We start from the raw sequence: 19,935 nt of genomic DNA, 5'->3' as shown, positions 1-19,935 counted from the left end.
AACAGAGTGGGTGGAAGAAACACAACTGAGTGAATCAGATCCTAATCCACGATGTGTCACTGTTGACATTGAATCACCTCTGTATATGTATGTATGTGTGTGTGTCTGTGTGTGTGTGCGTGTGTGCATTCCTATCCACCCACACCTCAAACACACAGACACACACATAAACACTCAAAGACACACACACATAAACACACAAAGACACACACACACACACACACTGTCTGCTTCAGCTGCTAAGTGTTACATAATGCTGCAGACAGTGAAATAAACCCCATCGTGATAGACTGTGGATGTGTTGGAAGGTTGATGTAACACTTTATAAAAGCGAAGCTTCTGTGTTGCTTCAGTCTACAGTGAATATTTTGTTTCATATTTTGCACTGATTCCTTTTAATTTAATATGTGATTTTTACATAGATGTGATAATAATCAAAGTAAATTAAGAGACATATATAAGATCCATCCATCCATTTTCTACTGCTCATCCTGTTAAGGGTCACGGGGGGGTTGGAGCCTGTCCCAGCAGCCAGAGCCGGGGACTTGAACTCAGAACCTTTTTGCTAGGAGGGGACAGTGCTGACCACTGCACCACTGTGCCACCTTGATATATAACATATATTAATACAAATAACAGAAAAATAAAACTTAAAAAGGTAGATAGATATTAAAAACATATTAAAAGAACATTCAAATCCTGTTAAAAGAGTATTTTGAAAGGGAAATAAGACAAGAATGCATGCCATAAAACAGAACATAAAACTACAATAAACCATTAAAAAGAGTAAAATATATAGAACAGATAGAATCAAAGAGTGCTCTTGAAAAGTTGTGTCCGAGATGGAGCTTTATTTTTTGACTTTCAATGTATTTGTCTTCAGGTATAAAATTTGATTTGGCTGTGTGCTTATTTTTTCAGAAGGCCCTTCTCAGGTTGTCAGCACTGTCGCTGAAGTGTCAGGCACCACTGGGTCAAAACAAACATGCAGCACTATTATGCTTATTTTATATTTCAGTGACATGTTATCCTTCATACTTCACACTGAGAACAGTTAATGAAAGAGAAGGGGTCTGGACACCTGTTCCCATGGAAACCGGGTTTTATAGTGAGGAAAGCAATCAGTGTGTTTGTACATTTCCATGGTGTATATGGATAGTGTGTGTGTGTGTGTGTGTGTGTGTGTGTGTGTGTGTATGAGAGAGAGAGAGAGAGAGAGAAAGAGAGAGAGAGAATGAGTGACTGACGCTCACAGCATGCAGATCTCATATCTCTAGCTTAAGTGCTAATCGAAAGCCTGAAGGGGAGGTGGTACTGAACATTTTACAGAAATCCTAAGCTCTTTAGATCACTTCTTGATGACATCACACTTCAACAGCTATGAGAATCAGGTTCCACCTGAACTCCATATGGAAGTTCTAATCATCAACAGTGAATCTGGTAATCCTAAATCAAATTTCATGGATTTGAAGGCGTGAAGAACCTAGTGTACTTATTTTTTTTGGAGACTGATTTTTGGATTTTTTTGTCTAAACCACAGTGACTGCAAAATGTTAATTTTAGGTGTCATTTGTCGGAAATTAATTCTCTTCATCAACTAAAAGTCATGCAAATGTTTGCTGGTCCTTCTACGTTGAAACACACACTCTTTCATTCTTGTAATAATACAACATCTAATTCATACTTGTATAACAATTACATTATGATTATTACTGAAAAGTAATCCATGATGGAACAGGCTAAGCTGCCCCTTCAATGAAAAATCAATCACATCACAACTACATTTACACAAATCAGTGCTGAAAAAAACAAGGTCTCTTCAGGTATGAAACTCTCAAACAATGTAAATCATATCTTGCTTTGACCATTATTTGTACAGAAATAAATCTGACCAGAATCAGGAACGTCAGTCTTCGTGTTTGTGAGATCTGAAGTGTTTGCAATCCTCCAAGCTGCTGCCTCTCAGGACAGTCCCTGGGAGAAGTCCTTCAAGTGAGGTTAACGCAGCCTTTAAGCAGGCCGCAAGTTCACACACTAGACAGCCACCTCAGGCTACAGCCAGCCGTGGCTTAGCTTAGTTTTGCTTAGTTTAGACTTACACACACACACACGCACACACACACACACGCACACACACACACACACACACACACACACACACACTGACTTACTACAGTGACTTGGCTCTGTCAAACTGTAACAAGATTCTCCAAACATCTAACACAATTAGACTGAGGGTTCAACTGCACAAAAATCAGGCATTTTACATGATATTATTAATCAGTCTTCTTGTTGCTGGGCAACTGCTGAAAGTTACAACGAGGGTCTTTTCAAGCCATGGGTTTAGCAAAAACGATACCAAATAAAGGCTCCCTGTTGTTGAAAGCTCAAGTAAAGTACATGGACCTTGGTTTGGGACAGATCAAGCTGCGGTCTGACATTCTGGATTCATTTTTTTCTGAGGTTTGATGTTATCATGAGAAATCTAAAAAACTCAGACGCAGGAAATTGTCTGCGTGTCTCTGATTAGGACAGATGAAGGGCACCTACCAACAGTCTCCCTAGGAGTTAATGTGAGCTACCCCTCCAACCGTGACTGCTCAATCACCTCTATGCTAATACCGTCACAGAGGTCACTTGTGCTGCCAAAACACCAACACACACACACACAGTCCACAACCACTCGCCAGATGTCACACTTCCAGACAACTAGCAGGTAAGTCTGTTGTTTCTTTTTTCTGCAATGATTATATCGATAGAAGACTTGGTTACAAATGTGTTTGATTATGATTGAATCACTTAATAATCATGAAGTGACATGATGAGCCGCCAGGATGAGGCCTCGGGGAGTGACACCACTGGAGTCAACAACAACGGGCGAAGAGAAAATCAATTGGAGACATTCCTCAACGAGAGTCCACTCCTCGCTGCTCCATGGAAACCCCACAGATGGTCTCATGCACTGGTCAAAGGTCAGGCCTGCTGATTGATTCTGATCAATATCCATTTGATCAAGCCATCAGGGAGAAGATATTTTAGAGTCAATATTCATACATTCTGTATGATATGATATATGGACTTTGACCATAATTTGAGAGCCAACAGAATGTCATTGAGACCAAAGACACCAAAATGAAATTACTAATCTAAAGCAAGGGCTTAGATAATAATTTGCCAATACGGAGGGCTATGAAAATGTGTATATTATATATCTTAAAATGTATTTTTACTATACAGTTTTAAATCATCATATTTTTATTTAATTCAAAGGAAGTAGTCATTTTTTTTATTATATCCTGCATTGCCCACAAAAAAGGTAATTTTAACAAATCAAGCTGATACTTTTTATAAATATTTTTCTGATAACTGTTTGTGTTCCTAAATTTCTTCTCTTTCTATCTGCATCGGGCCACTCTGAATATTCCACGGCAGGAACTTAAAACCCCCGGAGCTTCTCATAACCTTCATCTTTAAAAGAATAATGTGTAAGACATTGGACAAATTCATGCTCAAAACAACTCCGAACAAATGGTTTGTTAAATTTAACCTCTCACCGGTTAAACAGGAAAAAAAAAAAAAAACTGCATGTAAGAGAAATGAATGTTGTTGTTTTTTTTAACAAAAACCCTAATAAACCAATACGGCTGCCACAGGAAGTTAGTTTTGGACAGTTTTCTTGTTATGCTAGTTGCTGATCGAGAAGCTGACTGTTAAACAAATTCTCCAGTGCTGCTGTGCTAAGGTAATCTATTGTTCCCAGCTCTTGGTGAGACTGACTGGTGTTTCACATTAAACTCATGTTATTGTGCCAACAGATTGGCTTTTGAAGCTCAAGTGTTGTTTGGGAAGAGTGTGTGGCATGGAGTGGTATGGCTACGCTGTTCTCGGTATTTTAACAGCCATTCTCAGTTTTGTCATGGACCTCAGCGTGACAAAGCTGCTGAGAGGTAAACACACACACACACACACACACACACACACACACACACACAAAATTGTTTCCACATATAAGAACCAGCAAACATTTGAGTGTACATCATTAATTAAGAGATTCTATTTCCGACAAATGACACATAAAATTCACATCGTGTAGTCATTATAATTCAAACAAAAATGCATACATCATCCTCAGGGAAAAAGTAAGTTCACTATGTTCATCACTCCTTCGAATCCCCAAAATTTGAGTAAGGATCTCCAGATTAGGTCCCATTGATTAGAAGGTCATGTGGAGCCAAATTTAATTAAATCTGAAACCTGCCCTGGCATTCTCTTTGCTGTAGGAGTGTGTGATGTCATCATGATCATCATCTAAAGAGCTGAGGCATTCAGCAAGAAAAAATAAAGAAAGAAAAAAGGTTGTGGATGCCTGCGAGTCTGGAAAGGGATTTTAAAAGATCCCCAAGTTATTTGAATTTGAATTAAATCACTTCACAGTCCAAAAAAAAAAAAAGAAACAAAAAACCCATCTACAAGTGGCGTAGAGTTCAGACCACCGACTAATTTGTCTAGAATGGCTGGCCCAGAGAACACAGCCCAGGGGCAGACGGTTTGGTGCAAAAACAAATCTCAAAAAACCCCAAATTTCATCACAGGATCTGAAGTTAAGTCTGGCAACTGTTGCTACGCATGAGTCTACAATCAGAAAGAAACTGCACGAATTTGACCAGCATGGGAAGCATGCTAGGAAAACCATTGGCTTTTCAAACAGCGCATTGGTGCGACTCCACGTTTTGCCATTGATCACACAGAAAAAGACCAAACATCATGGAATCATATTTTAATCAGTCGGAGCTGGGGTTGTTTGGCCACAGTAACAAACCTGATCTCACAGACCTCAAGTGACCACAAACCCTTAACACTGCATTGCATCATTCACACGCTCATCTCCATTACTGCAACTACTCCTCCACTTCCTTCTGTCTTGGACCATCATGGCCAGTCATGACCAGTGGTTAGACAAAGGGCTAGCTGCCCCATTCAATAAAATCTACATGCTATGGAACCACATTCCTTGCCTTGTCTGTTTCAATTAAGTGCCAGCACAATGGAAAGAGTAGAGGATCCTTTCATTGCGGTGGCCCTCCAAACCTATCTTCTGCAGCAAAGTTAGGTTAAGGAACACAGAAAAAGATAGTTGGGGATGAGAAAACATGAACTCTCCCTCTGCCATGAATGAGATTGTCTGTCATTGGACAGACAGATAGAGAATGTTTCCCCATCAATGCCATGATTTTCCAGCAATTGGTGTTATCACTGTCATGAGCTAGAGGGCAATATTGGGCACCTTGTGAAAGAATACTGCACGTGCAGGACCAAAATCAACAAAGAAAAAGCTCTGGTAATCACAAGAGGCAGCAGATGGATCAATGTTTCAGTTAAGCAATCAATCTCCTGCAGCAAAGTCTGGTGTTTGTTGATGATGAATACTTTCTCCAATTCCACGAAAACATGGATCCAAAACCAATTTGCACTGGCACTGAAATGCAGTGTTCAGGGATCACATGTGGTCACAAGTATCCTCCGTCACCTTGTGGTGCACATGTTTGGTGAAGAGCAAAAACAACTTTTCAGGATAACAATCTTACACCAACGGGGATGCACGATGGTGGAAATGTAATGGCTTGGCTTCGTATTATTGGCTCAGGGACTTGGCGGCACAGAAGTGTTGATTCAACTTCAACTCTGCATCATTAAGAGTTGTTATCGGTAATGTGAGCTCATGTGTCTGAAAGCTGAAGGAGAACCGTAAATGGACCTTTCAGCTGGATAAAAATAAGCACACCAGTAAGTCCTAAAAACAAAAGGAACATGATGAAGAAATTGGGTTATGGAAAGCCCAGATTTGGAACAGGAGGTAAATGCAGGAAAACCTTCAAACAGAAATAATTTTGTGGAGAGGAGCCAACATCGGAGAGTGGTGGACAATCATGAAAAACATCAGTACAATGTAATTTCTACTAAAAGGACCAATATGTGTCGCATCTGAGGCCAAGGGTCTACTCAGATATCTTTATTGAAAAATGTCAAGTATGTCATGTTTAACCGCCGGAACTGAATCGAAAAGGGTCAAATGTTAATGTTAAAGAGTAGAAAATAAAATGGTAAGAGGTCAACAATTTCTATGTTGACGCACACACACACACACACACACACACACACACACACACACACACACACAAACACACACACTTAGGGGTCAAAGGGTACAGTTGATTAATGTTTCTGTCTCTACTTGTAGCTCACCAGTGGCTTCATACACAGCTGGAGGGCAACAGAGTGCTGCAGTTCTTTTGCTGGACTCTTTACCCAGCATCCCTCTGTGCTGTCTCATCGTCGTTCTCACACAACATCTGTCCATTCTCCACAGGTGTGTCAGCGCGCAAATGCATTTCAATTCAGTGAAAGCCTCTCCTGCGTGTCCTGCAGAGCTCTGTGGAATCTTCAGCTCACTGTTTTCATTCACATTAGCGGCGCTCTCATCAGGCAGCTCGTTTCAGTCAAAAAGCTTTGAAAACCAATTACATGCTACCTTCTCACTGGCACACATGACATCCCGCTTGAAGCGATAGAGAATATTTTTGCTACAGATGTAAAAAAAAAAAAAGAGCTAAAGGAGAGTAAATATTGGACTTTATGATTGAATTGGACTAATTTAAGGGTGATTGCTTCATTCCAATGCCCCCCTGGTTATTATTGGTAATTTTAGGTTTGTTAATTTCCTTTCAATTTCTCAAGAAGCACAGCAGGAATGTAAAGGAATACATTCAGACTGAAACATAACTAGGAAGTTGTCTGACTGGCTTCTTTGTTATTCCTTCGTTCATTTCCATAGCTTTCATTATTATGGTAATATCTTCATCTATCCATCTTCAGTGCCAAATAAGTATTCCTGAAAAAAATGAGATGAAAAGAGAAATAGTTTTCTCCCCTTCACCCCTAAAGTAAACACCATTTGAAGTATTATCTTAAAAGCCTGTGACTTGTAAAGGGCCTCTTCAAAAAGCCATCTGGGATTTTCTTTGCTCTCAATAAGGATCTTTGCATTCATTTCAGAGACGTGTCTTCAAATTTCTTACAAACGGGAAATCGGACTTCGATGAACTGATTTTAGTGGTCAAGGTTAACGGTCAATGTGACAGACCGTCTATATACTTTATATTGTGTGTTGGTAGTTTGGTGGCTTCACATGAATGCAGTGAGCACAAAGGTATTCTTCAGAAATGATTTGAGTATTGTAGCCAGTTGATGACATGCCGCTCTTAAAAAAACAAAAAGAAAAGACAACTGTACCTCCAGGACTAAAAACGTGGAGTAGACTGATGATGGAATCAGTCAAATAACAGCATCAATTTCTTCCCGTGTATCCAGGAAAAACAGACATGGCTTCTATATGTTGGACTCTGTCATAAATCTTGTTTCGTTTGCCCTCAGGCTCGGGGTTACCAGAGGTGAGAGTCATGCTGGCCGGCATTGAAATGCCTCAATACTTGTCTCTTACTAATATGTTTAGCAAGTTCCTGGGTCTTACCTGCACACTGGCAGCCGGCAGCACTGTCTTCCTGGGTAAAGTGGTGAGTATAGCACATCTGCTCTGTGTACATGATGTGCGTTCATCCTCTCACATAATGTGTCGTCTGCTAACAATTTGCAAGTTTGAAAGTTTTCTCTGCCTGAACATCAGGGTCCATTTGTGCATCTTTCCACCATGGTGGGGGGCTATCTGAGCAACCTCTGCACTCTCACACAAGCCAACGAGGAGGTACAATTAGTGGTGCAAGTAATACTTATGTTTACTCATTTTAGCCAATTTTCTGGTACAATATTCAAACAATTTGAGGCAATTTTTGCAATTTTGATGCTATGAAGGAAGATAGGAAAGGATCATTTTTACTGGTTAGGTTAGCACATCGAATACTTCTTGGTAGTTTAGAGCTTTTAACCTTTTTTAAACTTTTTTTTTTTTTTTTTAAAGTTTTGGTCTTTGGTTTTTGTCCTGCAGGCCTGCGCTTATCAACATAGTTTCCAGCCACATCAGCAGCTATTTTCAGAGAAAATGCTGTGTTAAACTCAGCTGCAAAAAAATAACTACCAACTGCTGGAACATTAAGCAGCTGATATTTCCTTCAAAAGGAGAATGAATGTTGGAATCGTGCTGGACAGGTTAAACAATTATTGCCAATTATGTTTTTGGAAGTTGAAAACAGTTGTTGCTGACTTACAGCCTGACCGCTGACTGACAGTGAGATTTGCTCAAGTGTTTCAGAAATGTCAGAAAGTTGGTTTTAGGCTGAAGGAAGAATGCACACGTCCCAAAAATTACAATCTGCTGCATTTTTTCTCCGGCGATGGTATCTTATTCACTGGTTCTGTGAGAGAACCTGTGAGGGTCGTCAAAATGCAAATGTTGCACCATTTTAGCGGGATGTGAAACTATTGATCCACAAGGAAACTACAAGGTGATAATTGGTCATCAGCACAGATGCTTTGATCCATTGCTTGAATTGGTCAAAAAAAGAACACAAAAAAAAAACAAGAAAAGCAAGATTTAGTCAGTTTCACTCATGATGATCCCACCCTAAATTGTATCAAACACAGAAGCAGGACCAAACATAAAGTAATTCAAGGGAAATCATAATTATTCCTTTATTTTGCCTAGGAGAAGGCCACTGGAGAGATGCTGGTTGTAGCTGCTGCAGTTGGAGTAGCTAGTTGCTTCGGAGCTCCCATAAGCGGTTAGTGACTGTAAAGGTTCTGCATTAAGAACCAATGAGTTTTATTCTTTGGCTCGCACTGTTTCCACCCATCATACACGGGGGAATTTTTCAGCGTCACCTTTGAAGCTTCCTGTGTTTGCGCTTCATTCTCTCCTCCCTCACACCTCTGCTGCTCCATCGGCCTCCCATGTTCCTCCTCCATCACTTCTTTGATCACCTCCCAGCCTGCTACACTGAGCCTCTCACCTCACCTGTTTATTCCATTTTCACATGCGTGTTTGGCTCATTCAAACTCAATTTTCCACTCGAAATGTAATCAAAACAATTTTGATAAAATGACCATGAAATGAGTGAAATATACAGTATGCATGTTCCTACGTTTTCATTTAACAGGCAGCAGAGCTAATATACATTCAGCTGCCTTAAACTCCCGATAATTTCCTCTTTTATCTCAGTGACTTCCTGACCCTCATTTCCATGTCTCATGCCTTCATCCATCCCGTTCTCTGCCAGGTGTGCTGTTCAGTGTGGAAGTGATGTCCTCTCACTTCGCCCTGAGGAACTATTACCCGTGTTTCTTTTCAGTGGCTTGTGGGGCGTTGACCTTCCGCTTGTTCTCAGTCTGGAGTGGAGAAGAGGGTAAAGGAGACCTTATCACTTAATACACTCACAATAGCAACAAATGGGCACCTGCATAGATAATACACCCCTGGGTGCCTTTGCTAATCAATCATTGATGGCATACACATGTCTGTTAGCAACATTTTGAAAAAACTATCAGGCTAATTTTAAACAAATTTGAAAGAGGGTGAAGGATGGGCCAAGGAAGACTCCATGGAGGCAGAAACTGTTGTTGCTGGGTTTTACATTGCCGCTCATTGCAACTTGCATATTTGATTAGGAACCAAGCAGAAAAATTAACAGTGGCTGGAACTTTGTGTCAGTGTCTGAATGTTTTCTGGGTTTGTTTGTTTGTTTTTTGGAACAAGGTGCGGTATTACCAGTAAAGTGATAATCTTAACACTGCCTCAACATGTTGGGGCAGCCTCTTTCCACTCCCAACCTGACAATACCCACTGTACACAAAGCCATGTCCATATAGAGCTGGACTGATCCGCACGCCCAACACCTCTGGGATTAACTGGAAGCTTCACTGCAGCCTGGTCTTATCACCCACCAGCAGCAACAGCAACGTCACTAATGCTCTGGTAGCTGAATGGGTGCAAAACTGCACACCACGGTTCCACAATATCTCCACAATCCAACCAAAATGATCCCAGAGGATTATGAATCACTTCCTGGCTGTCATGTTCACATGTTAGCATCAATTAGCATCGTCTTGTTAAACCGCTACATTTTTGAATGGAGTTTGGCTGAAGAGTTTGTCTGTAGTCAAACATTTCAAGAGTGACTGATGCTTTTTTTAAGTGTCAAATTAAATGTTGTACTTTTTACTTTGTGATGTTAGTTATTGTCAACTATCTAATTATCCTCGTGTAAAATTTGGCAGAACATTTGAACTGACAGACTATAATTTTCAACAAAATCTGGATGCAATAAAGTGAGGGCAGATTAGATTTCAAAACCTGGAGGTGGGGGGCTGGAAGCATGACTCCAATTTGTTATGTGTCCGCAGAGACCCTTCAGGCATTGTTCCAAACTAATTTCGCCTCAGCTTTACCTTTCTTTCCCCTGGAGATTGTGCTGTTTGCCTTCCTGGGGTAAGCACATACATAGTTGAACAATTTTTCTGCATCTAACATTTAAAAAAACTGACATGTATTATTATGTTTGTCAAAAGGAAACTGCTGTGTTTTTTTCTCTTACTCACATGTGTTTTTTTTTTTTTATTATCTGGCCTCCTCCTTATCATGAACGATTGCCGCCTGGTTCAAATCCTCTTGTCTGGCTGAAACAGGCTGCTGTGTGGAGCTGTGAGCTGCTGCTACCTCTCCTGCCATCGCTGCATCCTGCGATTCACCAAAACAAACCCAGTCATCGTCAAGATGCTAACGACAGAGTGAGAGCTTAGTCTTTTCAATGGAGCTGTTAGAGAGGCTGAGATGAGTCACCGCCTGTGTGAGATAGAATTGGGTGAATTGATGTTCCAAAAATATAACATGTTTGTTTAAAGATAATCCATATTATAAAAGGAGATGATATAACTAAAAGATAGGAGCCAACTTCTTTATTTTCGATATCTGATTCCTCAGATATGATATGATGAAGTTGAAGTCCTCTTTGAAAGCCTGCATGTGAAGAAAGGGCAGAGCAGGTTTAGTGCTGAGGCTTATTCTGAGGAGTTTACATGGAAACTGATTTACATTCCAGCCAAATGACCTAATCAAAGTGACATTCAGTGCCCTTGTAAATGTGAATACTTGTCCACAGGAAGGGTGTGTACTCAGGTTTGGTGGCTTTCCTTCTGGCATCACTGACGTTTCCTCACTCCATCGGTCGATACATGGCTTCAAAGGTGGGAATGAGCAGAATTACTGTGAGCTGGTGTGGTATTGCTTGTGAAATAATTTAATTCTCAATGACTTTAATTAAAATGCAGCACTCCATTATAGACAAACATGAACAAGAATGGATTCATATATTCATGATTTGTATGCTCCCCCACAACCAGCAGCTGTTGTACATCTATCTGCCTGACCGACCCACTCTCGCCTAGACGATATCTCAAGAACGCCTCAAAGTAATATCTTCAAATTTGGCTCAAATGTCTGCAGGGACTCCAGGATGAAGTGAAATAATTCTGGTGATCGCAGGTCAAAAGGCGAGGTCACTGTCATCTCACTAAACACGATATCTCTTTCACATCAATCCTTTTTACATTCCCTCAGTGAACCGAGACGATCGCAGAGGTCAGACTTTCAAATTAACTCAATATCTCAGGAACGCCTTGAGAAAAGTTCTTCAAATTTAGGACCAACATCAAGTCAAGGACGGCCTGAATATATTTTGGTGGTCCAAGGACAACGTCTCTGTGCATGCAGTATTTCTAGGTTTTTAAATTTTGTTATTCTTTTCTAATTCTCAAGAAATCCAATAAAATGACTAAAATTATTTTCTATCTAACCAGGTGAGGTCAGGAGGTGATAGGGATGATAGGTCAATCCCAAAATATTGATACTGTGATACTACGTCTCGTCTTTTTAAAGTTAATTCTAGTGTGAAAAACATCGATACCCTTCCACATTGTACTCAGAGCAGAATTTTTCTGTCAACCAAGAAATCAGCCATCACAAAATGATTTAATTTACCACTAAAGGGTCTCACCATCACACACACAAAAAAACATTTTTTTTGAGGGGAGGAGTTTTTAGGGATTTGGTTTTTTTTTTAATGTGAATTTAGTAGATTTCAGTCGTTGGAACAATCGAGGATGAACTGACAATGTTGAAGCAAGAGGCTTATTCTGTTGACAATAACAACACGTTTTTTGTTTGTTTGTTTGTTTTTTGCAATTACACTGCTCTGATCGACGCTCATCTGTTTCACAGTGCACCATGAAGCAGCTGCTCACCTCCTTACTGGATAGCAGACAGTGGATCTCTCAGTACTACAATGCCACTGATCAGCTGGAGCCAGAGTCTTTGTGGGAGTGGAGCTCACCGGGATGTCCTGTCTATCTCTCTCTGGCTGTTTTTCTCCTCATGAAGGTACAAACAATAGGGGGACATTTTCTTTCTGTGGACCCGATAAGCAACAGGACTGGACCAGATGCTCAGTATGGCTGTTCGCTCCTGCTGTTCCCTGGAGTCACAGTGACCAATAATAACATCCGATAATTGACATTTTCACAATGGAATAAGCGAGCTAAAGCCTAGTTAACCTTTGAGGCTGAAATGTCTTCAAAATCCAAATGTTCTCTTGTTGCCAGCGCAAGAATTGATTTTGTGATGTTTTGAGAACAGATTGATTCGCCTTGATCTATTACTCTCAATATGTCCTCTGATTGAGAACCCCAGTTACTACTGCACGACATGCCAGATGAAAACGGCACTTTAAAAAACATTTCTGACACATCTTTGGTAAATTGTTTCCAACGCAAGAAGCACCGTGAGAGGTTTCATGTTCATTTGGTCTTCAAAAGGATCCCTTATGGGATTTTTTTTACTCTCACATGTATATGTGAAATGACGGGCTGAGATTTAATTTTTATTTGAAAATCACTGCAACAATTTCCCTCCACGTTAAGTGATGCTGACTCATGCTGTGCAACACGTGTGAGCAGAGCTGTTGTGGCTGTTTGGGTACTGCAGAGATATTTAACAGTCTGTTGTTGCTTCTCAGTTGTGGATGTTGGTGCTGGCCTGCACACTGCCTCTGCCAGCTGGATACTTCATGCCAGTCTTCATCTATGGTGAGCGAGAGAAAAGCTTCCAGAACATTTGAATGGCACAAGTTTAAGTAAGAGGAATGTGTCCCCCTGAGTCCTCCTTTCAGAATTTGACACTTGGAGGTATTCCCAGACAGACCGAACTGGAAGATAAAGACATTTTTAGTGACAGTTGTTGTTATGATGTCTGTTTTTCAGGAGCGGCTTTGGGCCGTTTGCTTGCCGAAGGAATCACCTATGTGTCCTCCTCTGGAGTGACTTCAGGCCAGGACTGGGCTTCTATAAACCCTGGAGGCTACGCACTTGCTGGTGATAACAGCATTTGTTGACTGTACCAGATGTTTCCTGCATGCTGCACCACTCTTACATTATAATGACTCGTGTGTGCGCATCGCCTGACAAATTTACCTTGATTTCTTCAACCCATTTAAACATCTGTGAATCAGATCAGATGTTGACCAGATGTGGACGAGATGGCAGAGCTGGAGAGGAGCTTTTACACTGATTTCACTTTTCAGAACTGTGTAAGATGTCCAGTTCTGTTCTGGTTAAAATGTCACATAAGTCTCAACTTTGGTAGCAAGTTTCCATCTGGTAAATAACGATGGATAATGATGCTGTCAGCGCTTTCTACTTGTTAGTATAATCTCAATCTCAATTTAGTCATGAACAGAATCTTAACACCAATGTCATGTTGTTGTTTTTTTACCTTGTAGGAGCAGCTGCCTTCTCTGGGGCTGTCACACACACCTTATCTCCAGCTCTTTTGGCTGTAGAACTAACAGGCCAGTTCAGCCATACTGTTCCCATCCTCCTCGCCACTCTACTGGCCAATGCCCTTGCCCGCTCTGGGAACCGCCCGTCTTTCTACGATGCTCTTTCTATCAGTAAAAGGCTCCCTCACCTGCCTTCGCTAACGATGGTATGCCCCAGGTAAGTATGAAGCCATGCCAGATGATTGAGGACTGTATGGACTGTACTATCGGTTACCCCATCTTGCAGTGGCGATGTCATATGGAGCTAAGGTCTGCAACACATGGACTCAAACACGAATGATCGATTTAAGACAGAACAACTCATTTGTATGTTTTAAGTAGTTCGCATCTCCAAACAGACGTCTGCAGGTGTCTCAGCTGTCCATCATGACCCCCCCCCCCCAACTTATCACAAAAAAATCACTTCAGCATGTTAAAAAGCACTTTGAACAGCACTTCTCATCTCGAACAAAGAAGAGCTGACCTGTACTGTAACCAGCCACCAGGGGGCGATCAAGATCTATTGGCTTCACTTTTGTTGGTCCATCTACATCTACGATTTAGGGATTTCGTTTGAGGCAGTCATCAGACAAATATCAGACATGTTTCACTTATTCTCAACAGGCTGTCTGCCAGCTGACACCCTGAAACACAGCACAACAGTGACAGTACTGACTACATTTTTGTATGTGATCATATTCCATGCCTGAGTATGTAAGGACAGGCACCACATGTACGGCTGAATAATCTTCTATTCAAGGTGCATTCAAGGCAAACTGATTATTTTTTAATGGAGATCACTGCAAATTATATAATGACCATATTGGTCTTTTCATCTTAGCGCTGAGCTTTGTTGTGCAATACTTCATCCATACTGCCATCCATGTACGTGCAAAACAAAACTAGCAGTTGGGTATATACTTATCCTGTTTATCATTTTATACTCTTAGCATATATATTTTTTAACTTGTCTATTTACCTTATTTAAGTTTCCTTGGACTATTTTCTATCTTTTTACCCCCATGCTCTGTAATAACAGAATTTCTAATCCGAATACGGGATGTATAAATCTTATCTTATCTTAACTTATCTTATCTTAAAATGTAATGCAACACTACACTACACAGGTGTGGTCTTTCACTGCAGACTATCAGACTCTGGAGAACAAATAAGCTCTATCCCTCAATATATTGTAGAACCACCAAACTGGTCAATAATCTCTTGGCTGATGACGCAGATTTTCAATTGTGATCAGTTATTTATTATCGTCCTGTTCTACTACCATGGCTCAAGGTTATCAGGCTTTTGTTAGAGAAGTGAACAGGATTTCCTCATCGTGTCCCATTGCAATTTCATGAAAAGAGCCAACTAAATGAATAAATAAGATGTGAAAAGACCAGGCAGTGAATAATAAATATGAGCAGACATTTTTACAGACGCTGTGTTGCATTTAAAACACACTCTGTCAGTTTGTTTGCAGGGTACAGCAACCCTGTTCACTGTTGCGTTTGTTAGATTTGATTAGATCCAAGCCCATCATGGTGTGAGGTAATTTTTTTACATTGTCGCACTAATGGAAAAGTATTAGACTTGGTATAAACATTATTGTGTTGATGTAGTTTACTGTGATGCAATCTGATACTGGCACATTTCTCCAATTTGACAACATGCAAGTATTCAGGCCTCAGGTTTTCCTCTGACAAATGGTGAATAAAAATATGTTTACCAGGAAACTCAAACATCTTGAAAATGCCCCCCCCCCCACACACACACACACACATACACACACACACACATCCGAAATGAGACAATCAGACACATTATTCCCTCCATGGCCCCTGCTGGCCCCATTTGTCTGTCATTCATCTTGGTGTGCGTGTGTGCGTGTGTGTGTGTGTGTGTGTGTGTAGGGGGGGGGGGTTAGGATAAGCTCTTGAGAGAAAAACAAAAGCTTTAAATGCTGGTTTGAAGCTCTAACCTCTAAAACTGTGTTGACAGTGAGACCCAATCTGTCATATTTCTTATCTCCAACCACTGAGGGTTGTGATGCTGTTATTACTGGGTTTTTTTGTTTCTGTTTCTCTTTCTAACAGCAATCCTTGATCTTTGGGTCAAGGCAGAACCCATTACATTTTAGAGCGAATATGAATCAACAAGGCGTAATTAATTCATTACAAATTATTTTTTTGGCTTTCATGAACAGTGAGAGATAGGATGGATGAAGGGGGACGGAGTAGGAGAAGGTGTTAAACTGTAAAAACTAAAAAGATAGTGTTTTTCTTGTCCTCACTGCCATGATAGTCCATTTCGATGCTCAATGGAATGCACGATCAGAAAAAACTGAGCAGAGGGGGAAAAAAGAGATCTGCAACCCAAAAAGCTCCTGCATGCAAATTTATTGCACGCATGATATTTCGAGCTCGGTGCTCTTCCTCAGACTGCGTCTTCATGGTACATTTAAGCCTCAGTCCATTATGATGTACCATTTTAAGGCTAAAACCACTCAGTGATGACGTGTGAACTCAGTCCAGGTCAGGAATGTCAGAACATGTCGTGTTACAAGCGAATAATTGTAAATGCATCAACTTCGTCCAAAAAGTTCAACTTTGCACTATTAACAAATAAGTGCCATGAGCTCATTAAGGTGTGGTTTCCCTCCTGCATCACTTCTTTGTGACTCCAGAATGCAGAGAGAGCCAGCCATGTATTTATAAGTCGATGTGACAGTGAACTCCTGACGAGCAACTCAAAGGTTAAATTAGTTAAGTCGTTTTTAGTGACTACGTTCTACCACACTGTGTTCTTGAGAGTTTGTAGACTGGTGTTTTGGGTTTTTTTTCGGCAATTTTTAATTCACCAAGAGCTTCAAACTGAACACCTGCGACTGGCTCTTCCTCCATTCTGGAGTCACAGAGGTAATGCACTAGTGAGAAAATGTATTTCTGAGCTCAAGATTCCTATTTGCGAGTACTTGAAAGGCAAAATACACTTCTCAATAAATATCGCTTCAACTAAAAGAAGGTATTAGGACACAAATTCAACATCTACGTTTCATATTTCTCAATTTCTTTTGCAGGCTTCCCACTACACTAGTTGGAAAAGCTGTGGCAGCTAAAACAGTGCAGCTTCGGAGAACCGCCGACCTAGTGGAAATCCAGCACGCCATTGATACCAGCACTGAAAGACAAATCCCTGTAGTGGACTCATACGGTGGGCAGACATTTCTACTACATTTTACACAGTCTGCTGGCTCAGGACCCTTTTTTTTGTTTGTTTGCATCTTCTCACTCTATAAAATATGCTGATTGTCAGTAATCAGCAGGATCCTCAAGAGACATCGGATACAAACTAGCCACGCAACTATTCTGATTCTACAGAGAGCTACAGAGCACGAAAAAAGAAAACGATGAAAAATCATGAAAATGGCAATTTTTGAAAGCTCTGGCAATTCAGTGGAGTAAAAGGGCCTCCATGATGAGCTGACAAGTGAGAGAAAATAGCCAGCCAGCTGAGCCTTTCAGCAGCAATCCCATGGATGAGATTTTGTGTTTGAAACAGCCGGCTCACAGCCCATTAAGAGCTCACTTAATACTGGAGCACCGACTGTGGTAAAGAAAATTGATTTCCTCTTCTGTCCCTTCTTGAAGAGTCGTCAGTTTTGCTTGGATTCGTTCTTCGATCAGAGCTGCTGATGTTCCTGCGTCACTATAATGTTGAGGTAAAAGGACCCGGACAGGTTCCAGACAAGATGGTATTGTGCTGTACTAAAACAGGTCATCTTTATTAATCTAAAAAAAAACCCAAAAGAAGTTAATGGGAACAGAATGTAAAATGAGTTGTTTTCTGTAAAAATCTCATTTTATGACAGCTATGATCCATTTTAAAGCATATCTGATGATAAAAAAAAGGCTTTTTGATAAATGAGCTGCTTATCAAAAGAAACTTTAGAATTCAAAGCAACACCTGTAAGCCAGACAAAGTACAACATCCAACTTTTTCAGATACCAGAAAGCATGAGTCATCGTTATTCAGTTAATAGTAAAAGCTACAATATTAAAGTAATATACCTTACAGTCATTGATGTGCATATATGTAAGCATGTTTGTGCCTTTCTTCAGATGCTGGGGAAACCTCTGGAGGAGTTGTGCTGCCTTCATCCCACCTCTGTGCTCTTATCTCCTCACAACACCATTCAGGAGGTAGAGACGTGAGCAATTGGAGATTTTAAGCACTCAGTGCTTGTTTGCTCCTATGTGCTTGATTACTGAGACAATCAAAGCCACTCTAAACGTCTGGACATACACAGCAGGCTCAGAGGAAATTAGCCGAGCTTTGGATGAGACAGTTAGCCTGTTGAATAGCCACAAATGTGACTTTGTCTGCAATGTGAAGGGGTAATATCAACACTAGTGCCTGTATCAAATGACTGTTTAGCTGCAACGTGAACCTGAAACATGAGTAGACACACACTTTTTTTTTTTGTCTAAGACAAAAATGTTAACAGATTGTAAAGTACAGGTATGTCAACCGGCAATGTGTTAAGCCCAGGACACTGTCAAGACAATGGTCAGATGAAAGCTGTCCCAACTGTCCTTACACATATTAAAACTGGACATAGACAATGCTTTTTGCAATATTTGTACTGTCAAATTGAAAGTTTGCCATCTAACCTGAGGAAGCACCAGGTCAAACCCACAACAAGAGCTGAAGTTTGAAAAAAAAAAAAAAAAAAAAAGCCCCCCAACTGTTAAGTATATCAGAAGCTAAATTAGCTGCCTGAGGCTACGTTAACTGCTGCAAGCACAGGACAACTGTATCTTCTTATGTACTCCTGAGAGTACCGTAGGTGCCAGGTTTCAACAAGACAGAAGAAGGCGTGGACCAAGAAAGATTACATCTCTGGTGCTGCTGCAACAATTTTTGTTTAGCTGCCCATCATGAGATGGACGATGTTACTGCAGTGCTGAATTAGTGATACCCTCCTTACCTTCTCCTTAGGTCCTTACCGTTCTAACTTGTAAACAAACATTCGATCAAAAAAACCATTTATTCCAAATCAATAATTCCAAGCCTGTTTCCTCTCGGTCCCTGCAGGCTCACGGTATCCTGACTGTAGCTGGATCTCAGCCCTTGTTTGTCACTGACAGAGGACGTCTGGTTGGGCTCATCTCATGGCCAGAGGTAATCACCGAGACTCACCGAAGGTACTCCTCTATATTTAACCTACAAAGCAGACTGTTTCAATCACGACTCTACTTTCCCTTCCAGATGAAGCGAATACTAGAAGACTTGACTAATGAAATCTAGCCACACAGGAAAAACACATAACACTTGCCCTTTTTGGAAAAGCCACTTGGTTCAGGGGGCTGATTATTTCTTGTTCAGTCCATATTTTGATAATTTGTTTGTCTTAATTGGAAAAAAAAAGTAATGTCTGTGTCTTCCTCGGAGCAGAGAGTCCTGCTAAGCATTGCTTGACCCCATTAACATCCCTGTCATAGGATCCTGCTACATACAGTAGCTGCTTGGATTGCAGAGTTTTACTGTTTGGGTGCAGATTGTTTGCTGTCATTTGCAAAAAATAAAACAAAAAGAAAAGAACAAAAAAAGCATTGCTTCTCATTTCAGATAGTGTTCATTTCATGAATAAATGTAATGGTCATAATTTGACTTTTCACCACAAAAGAGAGGAGTCTATTTGCTCGGGAAAGGTTTCTCAGTTTCAACTAACATCTCCAGTAGTGTTCTGCTGTAGATTTACAAGTTTGGCGCCACTGACACGTTAAAGATTCAGCAAGGTTTCTGCACCATAAAGCAGTGCCTTTAATCCCTCTGTGAGAAACAGACGGCACCAGTAGTTCTTAGTATTGTGTAATTTCTCATCAAACTCAACTAAATAAAGGCCCCTGCACCCATTTCAGGCTCTTTACTGTCGATTATCAGGTTCTGCATCATAGATGAGTCATTGCTACCTATTGCTAGCTGTTCAATGCTCTATTTATCAAATCTGTCCAACCCTCTGTCCCAGCTGCAAGACTCTGAGATGTTTTGTAGGTCAAAGGAGTCAGGTTTACTGTTTTGACAAGGAAGAAGAACGTTCTGATTAATGAAGGCCGCG

General features: G+C 40.7%; 1 protein-coding gene across 1 annotated transcript; it reads left to right on the top strand.

The window, feature by feature from the left end:
• The first annotated feature begins 2,673 nt into the window (after positions 1 to 2,673).
• clcnk (chloride voltage-gated channel K) lies at positions 2,674 to 19,308 on the top strand. Its single transcript, XM_086212756.1, has 20 exons — positions 2,674 to 2,716; positions 2,815 to 2,972; positions 3,816 to 3,947; positions 6,239 to 6,367; positions 7,432 to 7,571; positions 7,682 to 7,759; positions 8,657 to 8,732; positions 9,228 to 9,353; positions 10,351 to 10,435; positions 10,633 to 10,734; positions 11,106 to 11,190; positions 12,224 to 12,382; positions 13,017 to 13,086; positions 13,261 to 13,371; positions 13,779 to 13,995; positions 16,894 to 17,027; positions 17,465 to 17,535; positions 17,936 to 18,016; positions 18,912 to 18,998; positions 19,086 to 19,308. Exons 1-20 carry the CDS (start codon positions 2,691 to 2,693, stop codon positions 19,122 to 19,124), a joined length of 2,106 nt encoding a protein of 701 aa, XP_086068882.1. The 5' UTR covers positions 2,674 to 2,690; the 3' UTR covers positions 19,125 to 19,308.
• The last annotated feature ends 627 nt before the right edge of the window (positions 19,309 to 19,935 follow it).

This window comes from Aulostomus chinensis, chromosome 9 (assembly GCF_037954235.1).
Source record: "Aulostomus chinensis isolate RoL2024-O1b breed Wild chromosome 9, RoL_Achi_v1.0, whole genome shotgun sequence".
NCBI classification, from domain to species: Eukaryota; Metazoa; Chordata; class Actinopteri; order Syngnathiformes; family Aulostomidae; genus Aulostomus; species Aulostomus chinensis.
Note: the sequence above shows the minus strand (reverse complement) of the source record. Positions and strands in the feature narration are given on the sequence as shown.